The 17152-nt window shown below is 34.6% G+C and overlaps 1 protein-coding gene across 2 annotated transcripts in view; it reads left to right on the top strand.

Moving 5' to 3' along the window:
- Nucleotides 1-2507: 2507 nt before the first annotated feature.
- LOC117120097 (activating signal cointegrator 1 complex subunit 3-like) overlaps nucleotides 2508-17152 on the top strand; it is a 38962-nt gene continuing 24317 nt past the window's right edge. For both annotated transcript variants that reach the window (XM_033265102.1, XM_033265103.1), the window contains exons 1-14: nucleotides 2508-2632; nucleotides 3974-4228; nucleotides 4840-5378; nucleotides 6068-6170; nucleotides 6691-6746; nucleotides 9628-9770; nucleotides 10284-10422; nucleotides 11491-11616; nucleotides 13067-13267; nucleotides 13855-13995; nucleotides 14446-14610; nucleotides 15172-15420; nucleotides 15629-15763; nucleotides 16337-16528. In XM_033265102.1, coding sequence (XP_033120993.1) covers nucleotides 3991-4228; nucleotides 4840-5378; nucleotides 6068-6170; nucleotides 6691-6746; nucleotides 9628-9770; nucleotides 10284-10422; nucleotides 11491-11616; nucleotides 13067-13267; nucleotides 13855-13995; nucleotides 14446-14610; nucleotides 15172-15420; nucleotides 15629-15763; nucleotides 16337-16528 — 2427 coding nt within the window. In that variant the 5' untranslated portion in view covers nucleotides 2508-2632; nucleotides 3974-3990. The remainder of the gene's footprint in view (nucleotides 2633-3973; nucleotides 4229-4839; nucleotides 5379-6067; nucleotides 6171-6690; nucleotides 6747-9627; nucleotides 9771-10283; nucleotides 10423-11490; nucleotides 11617-13066; nucleotides 13268-13854; nucleotides 13996-14445; nucleotides 14611-15171; nucleotides 15421-15628; nucleotides 15764-16336; nucleotides 16529-17152) is intronic.

The following is a 17152-nucleotide window of genomic DNA, read 5'->3' as shown; positions in this document are numbered from 1 at the left end:
CAATCTAAGCTCTTCTTTCCTTAGATGTTAGATGTGCTTGCAAAGAGAGCCACATTTCACACTGAAGGGTGTGTACGACATCAGTAATGTTATGTCAATTCCAAGAATGTTTCAGGTTATATCGGTTGATGAGGAATTTACTGATTAGGCCTATAATAGCAAATTACATCAATTTATTTTGTAAAAACAAGGTTTCCAGCTGCAGAGGTGGGGGTGGGGGGGGGCACATCCCGCACAAGGGAACACATTGGCGTTAACACCAGGCGCGTAACAGGGGTATTGGGTCAGAGTGGGTATTTATTTTCCCGGTTAGTAATTTACCATACCCACCCCGCCCCACTCCCCATATAGTAAACAATACGACATAGGGCTTATCTTATCTATAATACTGTATAGGCCACACACGTGTGTTTGAAACTAAATATAAGCATTTTCATCATGGTTTTATTTATTACAAACATATTCTTAACAAGCATACAAAATATCCAAACACGACTATGGTGCTAGCGATCCCGTAGGGCCTATTAGTGATCGTCACGTGTTCGACGCCACCGCAGCAGAATCTGAAGAAAACTAAATGGGACATCAAGGTACTTTGTATCTATGTATTCACTGTAAAGATGTATGTTATGTTGACGCTTGACATTATTTTCCTTAAGGTTTGTGACCTCACGCATAATTTTCAAAAAATACCCAATCCGTAAAGCAAATCCAAAGACATCTAAAGCAAGCCATTTGAGACCCTTGACAGACAGGTCTGTATGATATATAATGGTTTGCCATGTATTTAACCTGCGTATATAACCTGTATTTAACTGGGCGCGTATATAACCTGTATTTAACTGGGCGGCAGAGACACATTCTGTATGTTCATATTGAATCAAGATGATAATATTGTCAACAACATGTTTATATACATATTGAAACTAAGATATATGGCGCCAATTCTCACATCAACATGTGATGCTTCGCTGCCACTCCTGTCTCTTATACACATCTTAAATGAGTACGGTAATTGCATACGTATCCTTTTAACATGAATCGATAAATCCCAAAAAGAATGGTCCGGTGTTGTCTTCCCGGGAAAAAATAGGAACAATTGCATAGGCCTACGTAGGCCTATTCTTTTTACATGAATCGACAAATCGCAAAAAGAAATGGGGGTCCGGGGAATTCTCTCTCTGGAAAATGTGAGCTTCTAAATGGCGGGAAATGAGCTTCCCCGACTTCTGAAATGTCTTTTAATGTTCTTCAAAATGCAAGGTTCTCCCCTCTTGAAAATGATCAGGTTAATTTTTCTTATTCTTATTACAGTAAATAGGTCTACCGGTATTAGGCCTAGGCCTAGGTATTGTTTTTTCCATGAATCGATGAACCCTAAAAGGGGCGTTCGAGAGTCTTCCGCCGAGAAAATTTTTATTCCTAGATGGCGGGAAATGAGCTTTCCCGACTTCTAATTTTCTTATTGTAACAAAAAAAATTTCAGCTCACGGGTCTTGAAAAGGTACCGGTAGGTCTAGATTTTTTTTTCTTCGGGGGAAGGGTCAGGATTCCTGCTCCAAGTTGCATTTATTTCTTAGGCTTTCCGAAATCTGCATATATAGGCCTACATTATATATTTTCTGCCAAAATTTCTGCCCCCCCCCCTGTCCCGCCGGCCATGTAGCGGCCCTCACGCGAGGCTTATATATTCTTAAATTATATTTTTTTAATGTGCTATTCTCAAAACAAGCATACAAAATATCCAAACACGACTATGGTGCTAGCGATCCCGTAGGGCCTATTAGTGATCGTCACGTGTTCGACGCCACCGCAGCAGAATCTGAAGAAAACTAAATGGGACATCAAGGTACTTTGTATCTATGTATTCACTGTAAAGATGTATGTTATGTTGACGCTTGACATTATTTTCCTTAAGGTTTGTGACCTCACGCATAATTTTCAAAAAATACCCAATCCGTAAAGCAAATCCAAAGACATCTAAAGCAAGCCATTTGAGACCCTTGACAGACAGGTCTGTATGATATATAATGGTTTGCCATGTATTTAACCTGCGTATATAACCTGTATTTAACTGGGCGCGTATATAACCTGTATTTAACTGGGCGGCAGAGACACATTCTGTATGTTCATATTGAATCAAGATGATAATATTGTCAACAACATGTTTATATACATATTGAAACTAAGATATATGGCGCCAATTCTCACATCAACATGTGATGCTTCGCTGCCACTCTAGCGTCACACAGAATCTTATCGTCCGTTTATGGTTTGTGATATAGAAATACGATAATGTGGCATTATTTGATTACTTAACCATGCCCCATTTTTATCACCAATATGCACATCATGAATAATTGAGACTGCAAGATAGACTGACAATGAATACTCTTTGTCAGTCTGTACTGGTAGGCCTCACTATTACTGTAATTCAAGATAAAACTATCTGTATGAGATAAACTAGATAAACCAAGTTGCTCTGTTTTCGTTGGTGGCGCACTTATAAGTTGCTGCTGGCCGGTAAATAAACAAGATGCGGCGCACATTTCACAACAAGAAGTAATACAAATATTTCCAAAATGTGGTCTCATCCAGCTCCTGTCTTTTGTCAACCTGAATAAATTTGGAAGTCAGTAGATTTTGTGGAAATATATTTATAGTTCTAGGCTATGTGTCTGTGTGTTGTACTTTAAAATAAGGAGGCCTCGAAGGCCTGACTTAAGCCTAGGCCTAGTGAAAAGAAGTGCGTTACATACTCAGGACGGGGAAATCCCAGAGTGAATGTGCAATAGAGTACATTGGGAACAGCTGTTTGAGCAGACATTTAAACCTTCTTGTGGCCTAAACTAGGATAGGGCATGGCTTAACGTAGGCCAAAATTGTTTTGTTCCCATTCTTTCCTTTATAATATTGTTTTTTTGTCCGTTCTTATTAATGAATAAAATAAAATATTTTTCTTTCTAGGCCCAATTCGGCCCTAATTATAACTTTAATATAATAACGTTATTAATTAATGATTCCGGCAACACAATTAAATAGGCATATATGCTTAGGCCTGCACATCTATAAACAAGTTTGTTTGGTAGAATTCAAAAATTTATTTCTACAATATACATGTCAGCTTTATAATAATTATTTCTTTAGATAATTTCAATGTTCTTAGTTAAGATCAATATCATTGTTATCAATATCATCGTTTATTTTAAATGTGCTTAATTGTATTTTATTATTATGTCAATATGTTTTTGTGTAAGCCTTGGAAAACAAATTCCATAAATGTATTTCTATAAATGACAATAAATAGAATCTTGAATATTGAAATCGGAAATTTTGCCTGAGCTTTTACCCCAACTATTCTATACAACATTAAAGGACCTTCATAATCATACCAGATGGACCCTAGACATAAGTCCTCTAACTTTCTTAAGTTATGGTTTGGTGTTTTCACACCTACAAAAAAAAAACAATCTTATCCAGCCTACTGTATTATTTTATAGTAAATTTTCAGTGAAAGTGTATTTCCAGGCAGACCTAAGCACACAAAGAATAATTTCCACTCGAGCATTCCCCAAATTTGTATCAATTCCTTGATCTAGCACAAAGGATTTTCCATTGTCCCCCAATATGACCCAGAACTATTTCCATTCCCACACGATTTTGGTCTAAGCAGAAGGTCATAATGCCTACTGTTGGCATCTGTTAAAATCTTGTATACACATTAAGTAAAGCCTTGTCAATAAAGGCCATCTACTTTTCCTTTTCAATTGAATTCAGTGACTGATCCTGAATGAGATCAAGTTCCACAGGGCTTTAGCAATCATGTTTGCTAAGCTCATAGTTTGAAGGTAGAAACCTTCCTTGTAATGTACGTTACCAAAGGATGATAGAATTATAATGAGATGTAAGAATTTAAAGTGCAATTATATAACAAAACATAGTTTATAATCATTGTTCCTTGTTTGCTCTTCAGCGTGCTTGTATTGAGAAATGCCTTTGCCAAGACTCACTGGTGCACTGCGTGCATTCTCATCCGTTTCGGCTGAGGAAAGTTATGCAGATTCATTGGGAGTAGACTTGGTGACTAAACGGCAAAGCCAGGCCGAGCACACATACGAGGATGGTGTAACATGGCAGAAGTTGAGGACATCTTTGGAGAAGACAAGAAATGTTAGTCACGAAGTAGTTGATGGCTTGAGGGAGTTGGCTGAGATCACCAGGGAGTTTGGTAGGAGTTTAATTTATATAAATGAAAAAATATCCAATTGTCTGCTAATAGTTTAAAGAAGGTTATATAGTTATAGTAATTAATGATTACAGTACTGATAAAAATATTTATAAAAATCATAAAGATATGGTGATACTGTAGTATTAATAATAATAGAGCACTTGTTTATATGCCTGGCCAAGACATATACCAGGCCCATTACCAAGATTCCTTAAGGGAGGTGGGAAGGAGAGGGGAGGGGTGGAAGCAAGAGCTGGGGCAGAATCCAGGGGGATTCACAGGGACTTTTCCCCCCTCCCAGAAAAAATGAGAAGAAAGGAAAGGAGAAAGAGGGAAGCATGGTACTCCAAAACAGCAGTTTTTAAAATTAAATTCCATGTATCAGTGTCTATGGTTGAGTATTTCTAAACAAGAATCTGAAACACTACCCTTACCCCTGTTTGGTGTTTTGCACATAGGATTCCCCCTACCAAGATTTTTCTATAGATCTGCCTCTGGGGAGAGGGAGGTTACTTATAAGAATCAATTTATCTTCTAAATTTGTTTAGGTCTCAACAGAGACAAAGCTATTTAACTGTTTTTCTAACATGGTGAATTATGTCTTTTGTCAGTTGGATTTGATGCTGGAACAACTCTGGTTGACAGTATAGCTGTGTTTCTTTTCGAAACCTTGAAGGACAGCGAAAGAATAAGTCAGAAAGAATCTTTAGCTATCAAGAGAAAACTAGGCCCTTTCCAAGCGTCAGTAGCAACCAAAGCTTGCAACATTGTCCAGTCGATTGTGAAGCATGTACCAGAGAAGATATTACAGAACCTCTTTGAAAAAAAATGTAATAATCTCAAAGAATTTGGTGAGAACATCCATTTCTCGTATGACCAGCAGACACATGATTTTGCATTGAATGTAGAAGAATCTGACGACGAACCAATCGGATTTGATTTTGATATGAAATATGATGTTAATAATTCTACGAAACCAGCCAAGGCTTCTGCCGCATCAGCATATGACTTAAAGTGGTTGAGGTCGCAGGTTAAGTTTTTCTTCGGAGGTGATGATATTACTTCAGTTGGGCTGACTGCCGATGACCTTTGCGCCAAGATCCTAAATGATCTTAAGTCATCTAGTACCAATGATGAACTGCAAGATGTTGTAAGTTGTTCTTGTTCTTGGCATTGATTATTTTATCTCAACTTTAAAATTATTTTATGCAAACCAACAATGCTATTTTTACATTTTGTTTGTCGCATTTTATCTAGTAAATAGATCAACATTCTGTTTTCTATTTTTATTAATATTATTTTTATTATTGTTATTATTATCATCTTGTTAACTTTTGATAATGAATCTGTGGATGCTAAATTACTGTTGTCATCGGCATCGGAGAGCCACTAGGCAGTCATTATTTTACTTTTTGGCAATCCTGTCCAGCCAATTGAGTGTTTTTTCCCCTCTCTTTTATTTTGTGTTTCTCGGTTTTATTTTTCTATGGAATAAATACAGTAAATGGAGTGAAAAGAAAAATGTGGATTATTTAATTGATTATTATAAGCAAATTTAAGGGTCCATGCAAATTATGCAAATTATTATTTATGCATATGATCATTTTAAGACCAACAAATTTAGAATTACTGTTATGGATTTCAGTATCAAGAAGAAATTACAATTTGACATATCAGGTAGATATAACACTGAAAATATACATATATGGTTTTTAATTATTTTCTTCTTCTATTTTTAATTTACGACTAATAACTTACTACAAATATACAGAGTAAACAAGTTTTTTTTTTTAGCTGAGCACTCTATATCTTTAATCAATATTTGTGTCCTAATTGCAGCTTTTTGGATTTCTGGGATTTGAACGCTTTGAATTCATCCAGAATCTGCTCATCAACAGAAAGCACATTGTCGAAGGAAGCAATGAGATGCTCACAAAAAGAGGTGCAATTTTTAAATACTTTTAACTTTTTAATATTGAACTGAAAAAAGGCTGTAAATTGATTTTCTGCTAATTCTTTTGCATGGAAATTTTTTCCATTCTAACTTCAATGACAATGATAATATCCCATGTTGTTTTTACGTCAGGAAAAATAATATGAATGAATTTTTGCCCTTCCTGACATGTTATAGTACTGAGCAGAATGTTCAGTATGTTCCCAAATACTTGCGAAAAAATCTTGCAGGTGATTCGGGTGGGAATTGAACCCACAACCTCCATGTAACTAGCCTGGTGTCTTAACCACTCGACCACCAAGCTTGCGATTGATGGCTAGTGATGAATCCAATCCCCAAGTAGCAGTATGTACTGCGATGCTTTCCGATGTCGTTTTTGCGTCAGGAGAAATAATATGAATCAATTTTTGTTTACGACAGTATATAAAGTAAGTATAATTAAAATGTTAAATTTGGTGTTAGTTCAATAGTTAGATAAAAAATAATTATTTCAATATATCTTTTTTAGTTGTGAAGGAAGACATACCAGTGAGACCAAATTATGGGGCACAAGTAACAGTCCAGGTAAGAAGGATTGGTTATCCAGATTGCAGGGTCCAGGTCAAAGTTTGCATGAATAATAACAATTATTAGTCACTATTTATGTTGCAATTTAGATTTTGACTATCTTACAATTATCTAGATAGACACAGACTATTACAGGTTGTTTTTTGTATGAATACTAACAATAAGCTTAGCAGGAAATCAGGAAAGATTTCCACTTACCTTGAACATAATTTTTATAAGCTATCACACGATTAGGACATTGTGAAAAACAGTTTCTGCCAGGAAGGGTTAGTTGGTCTAAGGTTAGTTTTTAAAACATAATAATTGCGCACATATTTAAAAAAAATATTTGAAATTTTGCTTTTTTATATTTCATACTTTTAATCTCATAATTAAGTCTAAGTAATATATTTTATGTTAATAATTGCATATAAATTTTAAAAATATATGTACTTTTTTCTCTTTTATGTTATTTTTTATTAAAATTTACTTTTTTTTGCTTTTTATTTATATTTCTTTTTATATTTTAAACAACCTGCTTGTTGCCACATCCTGGCCCATGTCCTGGCCCATTGTGGATTATACAGTAGGAGTTAACACATTTTGAGACTGGATAAAATTATATATCTCGTTTCAGACAAATGTTTTACAAAACAATGTACATATTAGCAATATGAATAATAATCTGCTTGGAGGATTGTGTCATCTGGTTCTATATGCTAATAATCATTAATGTATTTAGACTGATTTGTTGACCCATATTATATTAACAGTAAGTAGACATAAGTGGTTCACAATGGATGTGTTAAATGTAATTGTGACTTCTGTTGACGCAAGGTTTTGCAAGAATGAATAATAAACAAATCATGGTTTGAAGCTATCATAAAACACAACACTTTTGACAAGTGAATTTGGTAAAAATAGTTCATTAGATCTAGAGATTGTGCAGAGATTTTGAAGGATTTGCTAATAATTTAATAACTATTATTATTATTATTATTATTATTATTATTATAAAATGATCATCATCACTCTCTGTTTTCATATTCGTCATAATATTTACTGTTATCATTAGCATCATTATCACTGTCATCATTATCATTAATAACCAATAAAAACATTATCATCACCATGTTTTTCCATAAAGCATTTACTCTTGTTCCTAAAATATATTGAATTATGATATTTTCAATTTATGATGATTATTATTAATCAAATTTTCATCACCAGTATCATCATCACTTATTGTTATCATTTTTGTCATTGTCATATTTCGTGTTATTATCATAATTAGAATCATTATCACTGTCATCATTATCATTGTCACTGTCATCATTAATAACCAATAAAAACATTATCATCACCATGTTTTTTCTAAAAAGCATTTACTCTTGTTCCTAAAATATATTGAATTATGATATGGTTTTTTTAATAGCACTGCAACATTCAAAAACATTTCATTAATTTCAGAAAGAAAAAAAAAACAACATGAAGAGAAAATTAGTACAAATATTCTTGTAGAAATTAAAAACTAAATAAAAATATAATTCAATCAAACAAGGAGACACACAAGGGGTTTGGAATGTGGTAAAATGATTGTTTTTTAAGGATATTACAAAAGTATGAGCACACCTACACAAAACGTCTAGTCTTCCTTTCCTTTAAAACGTAATAAATATTAATATTGGGAGACAAGGAAGCAACACGTTTAGGAAGCAAAACATTAATAACAAAATTATACGTAAAAGGTGCACTTGGTCGGCTGCCATTCAGCCCCGAACTTGAACAAATGCCAAGGATGCATTTAATATGGGTGTTAAAGGAGTTTTTTTATGCTTCATTTCATACTATTATAAAATACTAAATTGTTGCACACAGTCATAGCCATATTATTATTAAATTTATTGCATCTGATTTTAAGAGGTTAATTTTTTACAGCCATGTCTAAATTAATAACCGTTTAGATTGCTTAACGTCATATCAAGCGAGACTCATGTTCCACTTCGGGTCATTAAATTTATGTTAAACTTATTTCATAGATAATAAATATTACCTAACTCTGTGAAACATGAGAGGTTGTAGACAAGCGCTTCTGGCCTGAGTAGGGGCTTCCTGATGTACATACATAACACCTTTATCTCCCTTCTGCATGACTTAAATGTTATGTTCGTTCTTATCATAGACAGCTCATTCTAGTGCCTCAACTTTTGCTCTTATTACACCAACGTCTCATTAAAGCGAGTCTCATTACCTTAATTCTCTACTGCTGACACCTGATAGAGAGCTTAGTGTGTGTTTTCGGGGCAATAACTGTCACAAGGCTTTCATATACTTCAAAATGATATCCATTCAAATTGGTTTCTTTATTTTCATTCATTTTCTATGTAAACTCTACATTTGCACAAAGGACAACACTAGACATCCAAATAAGTTGATTTGCTGACACTATATGGGCCTAAGAGTTTATATTTTTTACATGTATTGATTTTTATATACTTATTAATTTTACATTATCTTTTACATAATATCATTAATTATATAAAATATCTCTTTGGAGATTCTCATGTTTAAATACCTAAGATGGGGGCATATCATATTGATCTCTATCCCATGCAGTGGCGGGGGCTTGACCTGTCTGGTGAGGGTCTTGAGCCCCCGCTGCCCCCTCCCCCTGCTGGCGCCACCACTGATCCCATGTGAGTACCTACAGTGCTAGTACTCTTTATATCAGTGAGATAGTGGACGGAATTACTTCCAACTGGATTCGAATCTACCACAAAATCCCAGTGGTCTAGATGCTTAAGACATTTGGCATATCAAGCAGAGACCTGGTTCAAATTTTCCCATCTTTACTGGTTACAATATCTGACAGGTGTATTTTCCGTATATATCTTTACAGTCTTCTAAGGAGAAAGCATTGTCTCGTCAAATACGCAGAGATGAGAAGAAGATTGCGAGAAAAGAAGGCAGAGGAAAAAATGCTGAAAATAATGTAGAAGATGTTGAGGAAGATTTTAATCCACAATATTTAAAAGCCGAAAGGTAAATACACTATTTTATAGTATGACATAATATATATGTATTGATTTACCATATTTATTCAAAAAATGCCATGCTTTCAATAAACACCCTTTCAGAGTCACATTTGGAATAAATGCCCAGAGCTTTTATTTTTTTCCACGAATAAATATCCCTTCCCCCTCAAATAAAAGTGCCCCTCAAAAACCATTCTCAACAATAAGAGCCCTGGGGTGTTTATTCAAATAAATACGGTAATAGTATTCATTGATTCACACAAGATGATGGTGTTTTTTAATGAATAGTAATAAATATAGTAATAAATGCTCGGATTACACAACATAGATACTTGTGAAAAGAAATTGTTGTTTTTGTTGAGAGTGTCTCGACGTTTCGATTGAGTTACTTCAATCGTCATCAGTAGAATAATATCAATTAAATATGTGTAACTTTCCCATATGTGGGCATGTTGATGTCTTATCACTGCCATAAATTTGCATGATAATAAAAATTGTTCTTTCGTTTTTTTTCAAATAGAGAGCGTGCATTACGAGAGGCAAAGCGGAATCCATTGCTTACTAAACGTTCATCAGCACCGCAGCAGAATGTTTATCCATATGTGTTTGATTCTCTAAAGAGTGCTCAAGCATCATCGTCATTTATTGGAGGTTCCAAGGTATCATTGTTACCATGACGCTAATTTTCAAAAAGAATAGTAATAAAAATATAAAAATAAAAGCTGCCTGTTAAGATATAAAAAAATGTTTAAAAAATTCCAATAAAACACTGAAATGCTCAAGTTATCAACACCCTGCCATCGGAGCTTAATCACACCCTATTTGGATTGGTTATTTCCAGTACAATACTTTATTTGCTCAAGGTCCTAAGATGCTCTGCCAAATAGGCTAACTCCCAACCCCCTCTCTCTCCCCCCTCACAATTGACAGACCAGTACTGTACTTTGATTTTCGCCAGTTTCATTCCTGCACCAGTTCAAAGAAATTTTAACCAGGTAATTGAATAGGTGTGCTAATACTATAATAAATGGACCATTTATAGGCATAAGGCAGCATGTCCCCTTTCTCTTATATAAGTGGTTCACTTCGGCGTCATGTACCTGTTTTGAATATGATTATATAATATAGATCAGCTATTGTTACAATTGCCAAAATTTTAAATAATAAGTTGTAGGCTGTTGTTATTTTTTTTATTCGTATTTAAAAAAAAATGTATTTCAGTATATGCTTATTGCTATTTTAATTCTTTATAATGTAAGACTAGGGTTTCATCCTTTCACTGCTTGTTAGTCAATTTGAATGAATAAAGTATACCTGAATATATTATATTTAATAATTGTGGTACACCACATAGATAGTTCTGAAAAGTTCTGTTGTTTGTTGAGACTGTCTCAACGTTTCGCATTAAATTGCTTCAATCGTCTTCAGGAGAATAATATCTGCAGACAATCCAAACAGGGAAATGTTTGGAAGACTAGCTGCTGATTGGTGAAAAACTAAACAAGCAACTCAATTGAAACGTTGAGACATTTTTTAACAAACAACAGTTCTTTTCAAAACTATCTACGTCATGTTCCGCAAGTGTTACATATATTATTACTTAGCCATGCAAACCTTTAAACAATATTATATATTATTGTTATCGATTTTATTATGATACTTGATATTTGATTTTATTGGCATGTACTTGCCATGTTATCGTTAATGTGATGTCTTTTTTTTTAAAGATGATTCTCCCCGAAGGCCACGAAAAGCACAGCAATAAAATGTATGAAGAAGTTCAAATACCGCCCTCTATGCCACCACCAACAAGCATTGGACAATATAGAGTGAAAATTGCAGATCTAGATGAGGTAAATACACCAATCAAAATGTAGGATTTTAACTTACTTGGTATAACATTTTTAGGTTACAGCAACATAGTGTTTGCTAGTGGAAACCTCTGGCAAATGTGTAAGGCATTTTGTCAGTTCATGGCTCATGAGTCTGAAACTGGCTGGGTTTATGTTCTGGTTCAGGGCACTTTATCCATATTGTCTTCCTGTACCCAGGAGTAATGAATGGTACCTGATATATTTGATTGCCAATTTGCCACTTACTGGCTGCAACATTATAGAATATTTCCCCAGGGAGCTGTATGCGTTCTGTTGGTGTTTAATTAAATAACGCGGGCAGTAATGTGAATCTGGTATTATGTGTGCTTGGATAGACATCCTCCATATCTTCTTCAAGTTTTGATACAGTTAGAAAAAAAATCATATCAATTTGTTTGGGCTGTTTTGAACATGTAACAAAATATTTTTAATACTGCGCGCAAGTAAAAAAGACAAAAGTTAACAGATAGAGCGCACTTTACAGCTTTGAGCGATTTCATTATACGAAAAGGGTAAATAAAAATGTACTTTTTTTAAACAATTGATCATTAGTGAAACGCTAATAAAAATACATTCCCAATTTATGTATAACACTGTAGAAATAAGATATGTCCGCTATCAAACATATTTTACCAATTCTTTTATATAGCAGGTACCATATTTTCTTCAGTTCAGAAAATGGAACACGCCAATTCCCTGGACCAGCCGTTAGCCCGGCATTTCTTTCTCCTTGAAAGCCTTTGATATAATTAAAAAATGACGGAAGTAAATTCAATCTGATGAATTCTATACATAAACTGATCACAAGAAAATTTGCTTTCTGTTGCCGCTTCCACCTAAGCGATCGGACTAGTGAAGGAAAAATTATGGCGTAAAGAAACCGCTGCTCATAACCCAGCTCAAACCCCACTGAAAACACACTAATAGCCTATATTTTTCATAATTGCAAACAAATATTTTGTAAATTGTTTGCAATAGCTATATTTATAACCTATAATAAACCGTTTCAACCTAATTTATCCAACCCCTAGTTTTTGAGTTATTGATTTGTAGTAAAAACTGTCAGTGTTTTTGAAAAAGTGCTAATGGCATAATGTGGACCACATATGATATGCTCAAATCACAGATATTTGTCACTAAAATGTTTATAGTGTGGACAGACCACAATGTGTATTTTTATTGCATTCTTATGTGACAGATACATTTGCCCATATATGAGTGTGATGTAATGTTATCATGCCTATATATGGGCAAATCACAGATATTTGTAACCAAAATCTTGATGATATTGTGGAGAGAACATAATCTTATTTTATTCCTTTTGGCGAAAAATACAAAAATACATTACAAATAGAACAAATTTCAAGGCAAAAATATGCATTCTTATTGCTTTACTTAAAAACAATACTGATTTATTTTCTGTACATAGATAGTGCAGTTAGCATTTAAGAATACAAGGTCCCTGAATCGTATCCAGTCTGTGGTTTGTGATGCAGCTTATTACAGCAATGAGAATCTGTTGATTAGCGCCCCCACGGGTGCTGGTAAAACCAACATCGCAATGTTAACCGTACTACGAGAAGTTAAGCAGCATATACACGATGGTGTCATCAAGAAGGATGAATTTAAGGTTACATCAATTATTCAATTTTAAGTTTAAATTAAAATAAATGTAGTACTTTATTTATTTTTTTTGTAAAAGTATTATTTAAACCAATTTCTAATGGGCAGCTTATGCTGGATTTATCAGTTGAAATGATACAAAGAAGTTAGTTTAGAAAAGGAATTATGAGTCTTATGGGTGTCAGTGGCAGTTCTAGGATACATTTTCTGAGGGGGCTAAGCTGTCCGACAGGGAGGCTTGAGCTTGTATGCCTGAGGAGGGCGGAGGGTTTGGTAGGGGTGTCCCCCTCCCAAATGAAATTTTAAAGAATCTCTGGATGGCCGGAAATGGCACTCTACGACTGTCCGACTGCCTGACGAGTTCAGACGGTGGGGGGTGGGGGCTTGACTTTTCCGATGGCTTAAGCCCCCTCCCCCCCACTTGCACCGCCACTGATGCGAGTTACAGTCTCATGATGAGGCTCATGGGATGGAGTTTTTGGTCTTCTGAAAAAATCCCAGACTAAACTCAGGACACTGAATTAAAGGAAAATATAGCCTTATAGCTCCAGCTACACTCCACCTGCTTGATGAATAATTTCATTTTCATTTCAGATTATTTATGTAGCACCAATGAAAGCACTAGCAGCGGAGATGGTGAGGAACTTTGGGGAACGGTTGTCACCCCTTGGTATTTCAGTCAAGGAGTTGACTGGTGATGTGCAGCTGACCAAAGCTGAAATAATGAAAACACAGGTAAGAATCATGGTATTTCAATGCAATCTAGGTAAACAAAAACATATATTTCAAATTGTTAGTAAGTTCAATCCTTACTTCTGTATCGAGAATACCAGACTGGACAATAATTTTTACCAAGGAGAAATTAGAGCTCTCAATATAATTTCAAACAAAGTAAAGTATAAAAACACCAGTACCATAACTTTGCAACCTCTTTTTGTACCCATATTGTATTTTTTCTTTTTATTCCTTAATACTTAAATAATCAACATCCTGGATAGATGACCCATCAAACAATTAAAATTTAATACATTTCTGTGAAAATTTCTGTGTGCATTGTAAAATATGTGTAGGCCTTTTTAAAAAGCATTACACCACAAATGTCACCCTGATTGAACAAAATTATTTTTTTGTGAACAAATGCCAGTACATAGATAAATACCATAGTAATTTTATATTTTGTCTCAGATGTTAGTGACAACCCCTGAAAAGTGGGATGTGGTGACAAGGAAGAGCACAGGTGATGTGGCATTGACCCAGCTTGTTAGGTTGTTGATAATCGATGAAGTGCACCTACTACATGAGGACAGGGGGGCAGTCATCGAAAGTCTTGTGGCCAGAACACTTCGCCAGGTAACTATATGGACCATCACAGACCATTATATTTTTTTTAAAAGTTGTATATATAATTTATAGTAAATATTTCAAATCCACTTAAATTTCAAATCCACTTTAGTACTTTTTATTATTTAAAAATATGTAATACCTTATTTTTCATTTTGTAAAACTATATACATTTTTACAAAATACAGGATCTGATCATTTTATATATTTGGATTTTTATATAGTAATTATCCTATATTTTTATAGCTATTTTTATAATTTAATGTGTAATGCTTTGGAAGTTGGAGTTAGAGGGGCACACCATTTTCCAGTGATTTGTTTTTGTACAAATTTCCCCCCTCAGCCTCCCTCTTTCTTTGTCTATGTTTATGTTTTCTTGTGTGTTGTATTGTTTGCTGAAGGAGATAAAAAAAAAAAATCTGTATGTGCTCCTGTTATGTAATACATATACTCTATATATATTTTTAAAACTTAAAATAGATTTTAAATTTAATATGTTTATATGTTATTAATATATTTACTTCAAACTACTGTATTTACAATCGTTTATGTAATTTAATTTAATTTCAGGTAGAATCTTCTCAGAGTATGATACGTATAATTGGGTTATCGGCCACTCTTCCAAACTACCTTGATGTTGCCAGGTTCCTGAATGTCAATCCATACAAAGGACTATTTTATTTCGATGGAAGGTTTCGACCTGTTCCCTTGGGTACTACGTACATCGGTATCAAGACTAACAACGTGATGCAGCAGCGACAGGATATGGATGTCGTCTGCTATGAAAAAGCTTATGAGGTTGTTAAAAGTGGTCAACAGGTGAGACAAATTAATTGTTATTATTGTTATTTAAGTAATATTGATGATAATTAAGTATTTTTTTTGATTTGTGAATATATATATATATATACACATATATACATATATATATATATATATCTTATACATATATATATATATATATGTATGCATATATGTATAAGATGGACAGTTGGTTTTTAATTTGTGTATGCATTATTGTTACTAGGTGATGGTGTTTGTTCATGCGCGCAATGCGACTGTACACACTGCGATGAACCTGGTGGAAATAGCTAAGAACCAAGGGCAGGCAGAGATGTTCAAGGCTAAGCCATCACCACAATTTGGCACTGCTCTAAAACAGGTAGGCTTAGGGGAAAATATGGTCATTCATATACAAATCAAAGCCTTTCATATACAAGTCAGACATCATTTAATTAATCCATCCACAATTGTATGTGTGTAAATGAATACTTTAAAGGGAAATCAGTTTGTACAGAGACCTAACAATGGTTATTGACAAAAAACAACTAGAAGAATCCTGCTGCCAGACCCCTACCTTTTTGCATTCTGTTCATTCCCTCTGTTTTGTTAATAGCCTTTGTACGCTGACTCACTGATAAAGTTGGCCCACTCTATCTTTGATAAAGTAGGCATACAAAGAAAATGTTTGGATAGAAATATATAGGGCATAAGCTTATCACATATTCGTGGAAAAACATTCTAATATTAGGGCTATTTTTAGGTCATGTCGACTTACAGTTTCTGATTGCAGCTCTAACTGCTATTCCACAAGTACATTCCACAAGTATATGTCTGATTCATTTCCAAACATTTTCAAAACATAAACTGATATTTTCATCAAATTATCGTGAATGTAAATTTATCTTTAAAGTTTGATTATAAACATTTTAGAACATTCTTGTTAATAATACAGGTTTCAAGATCAAGAAATAAACAACTGAGGGAGCTATTCAATGATGGCTTCTCCATACATCATGCTGGAATGCTTAGGCATGACAGGACAATGGTGGAGCGACTCTTTTCTGATGGTCATATTAAAGTACTCTGCTGTACAGCTACCCTGGCTTGGGGTGTTAACCTGCCTGCACATGCTGTTATTATAAAGGTAGGTATCAAATATGCGAGTTTCAAATGGCGAGCGGTAGCTGTGTCGTATGGAGTAGTTTGGAGTCATTCATAGCCACGCAAACAGTAGAAACAAACTTGAGTGATATGGCAAATCAAGTGGTCCTGCGGTAAGGCAGGAGCGCCACTAACAACAGCCTTAACATCAGCACTGGTTTAAGCTGCTGCTCGCCCAGTTTTCGATTGGTAGAACCAAGTCTTCTCGGATAAGGAAAAATGGAGGTCCAGTGTACACATCTTGCTCGTGTGCACTTCAAAGAACCCCTTACATCTTTTGGAGGAGTAGGGGTTTACCGCGATGCTATGGTTCATTTCATCCCTTGTCGTTGTGGAATGATGTGAACATGTAACTACTGTAAGTGCCTCTGTATGGTGGCTAGGTAGTCACTACCATGCCCATATGCAATTCACCACAATGACACTGCGAGTTATGTGTTATACGCCCTTCACCTTTTTATGAATGCATTTACTTGTCGATACCCTACTCTATACCCTCATCCACCTTTTGAAGTGGATCATGGTCAGTCATTCTAATCAAAGTTTTACAGTAACAATTCTGTGCAGTCGACAACTTTGAATCCGTTTATAATCATGTGTACAATTT

This window comes from Anneissia japonica, unplaced genomic scaffold, assembly GCF_011630105.1.
Source record: "Anneissia japonica isolate Jap-2015-1 unplaced genomic scaffold, ASM1163010v1 scaffold401_len1656234_cov178, whole genome shotgun sequence".
Lineage (NCBI taxonomy): Eukaryota > Metazoa > Echinodermata > Crinoidea > Comatulida > Comatulidae > Anneissia > Anneissia japonica.
The sequence above is the reverse complement of the archived record's forward strand: the minus strand, read 5'-3'. Positions and strand labels throughout refer to the sequence as shown.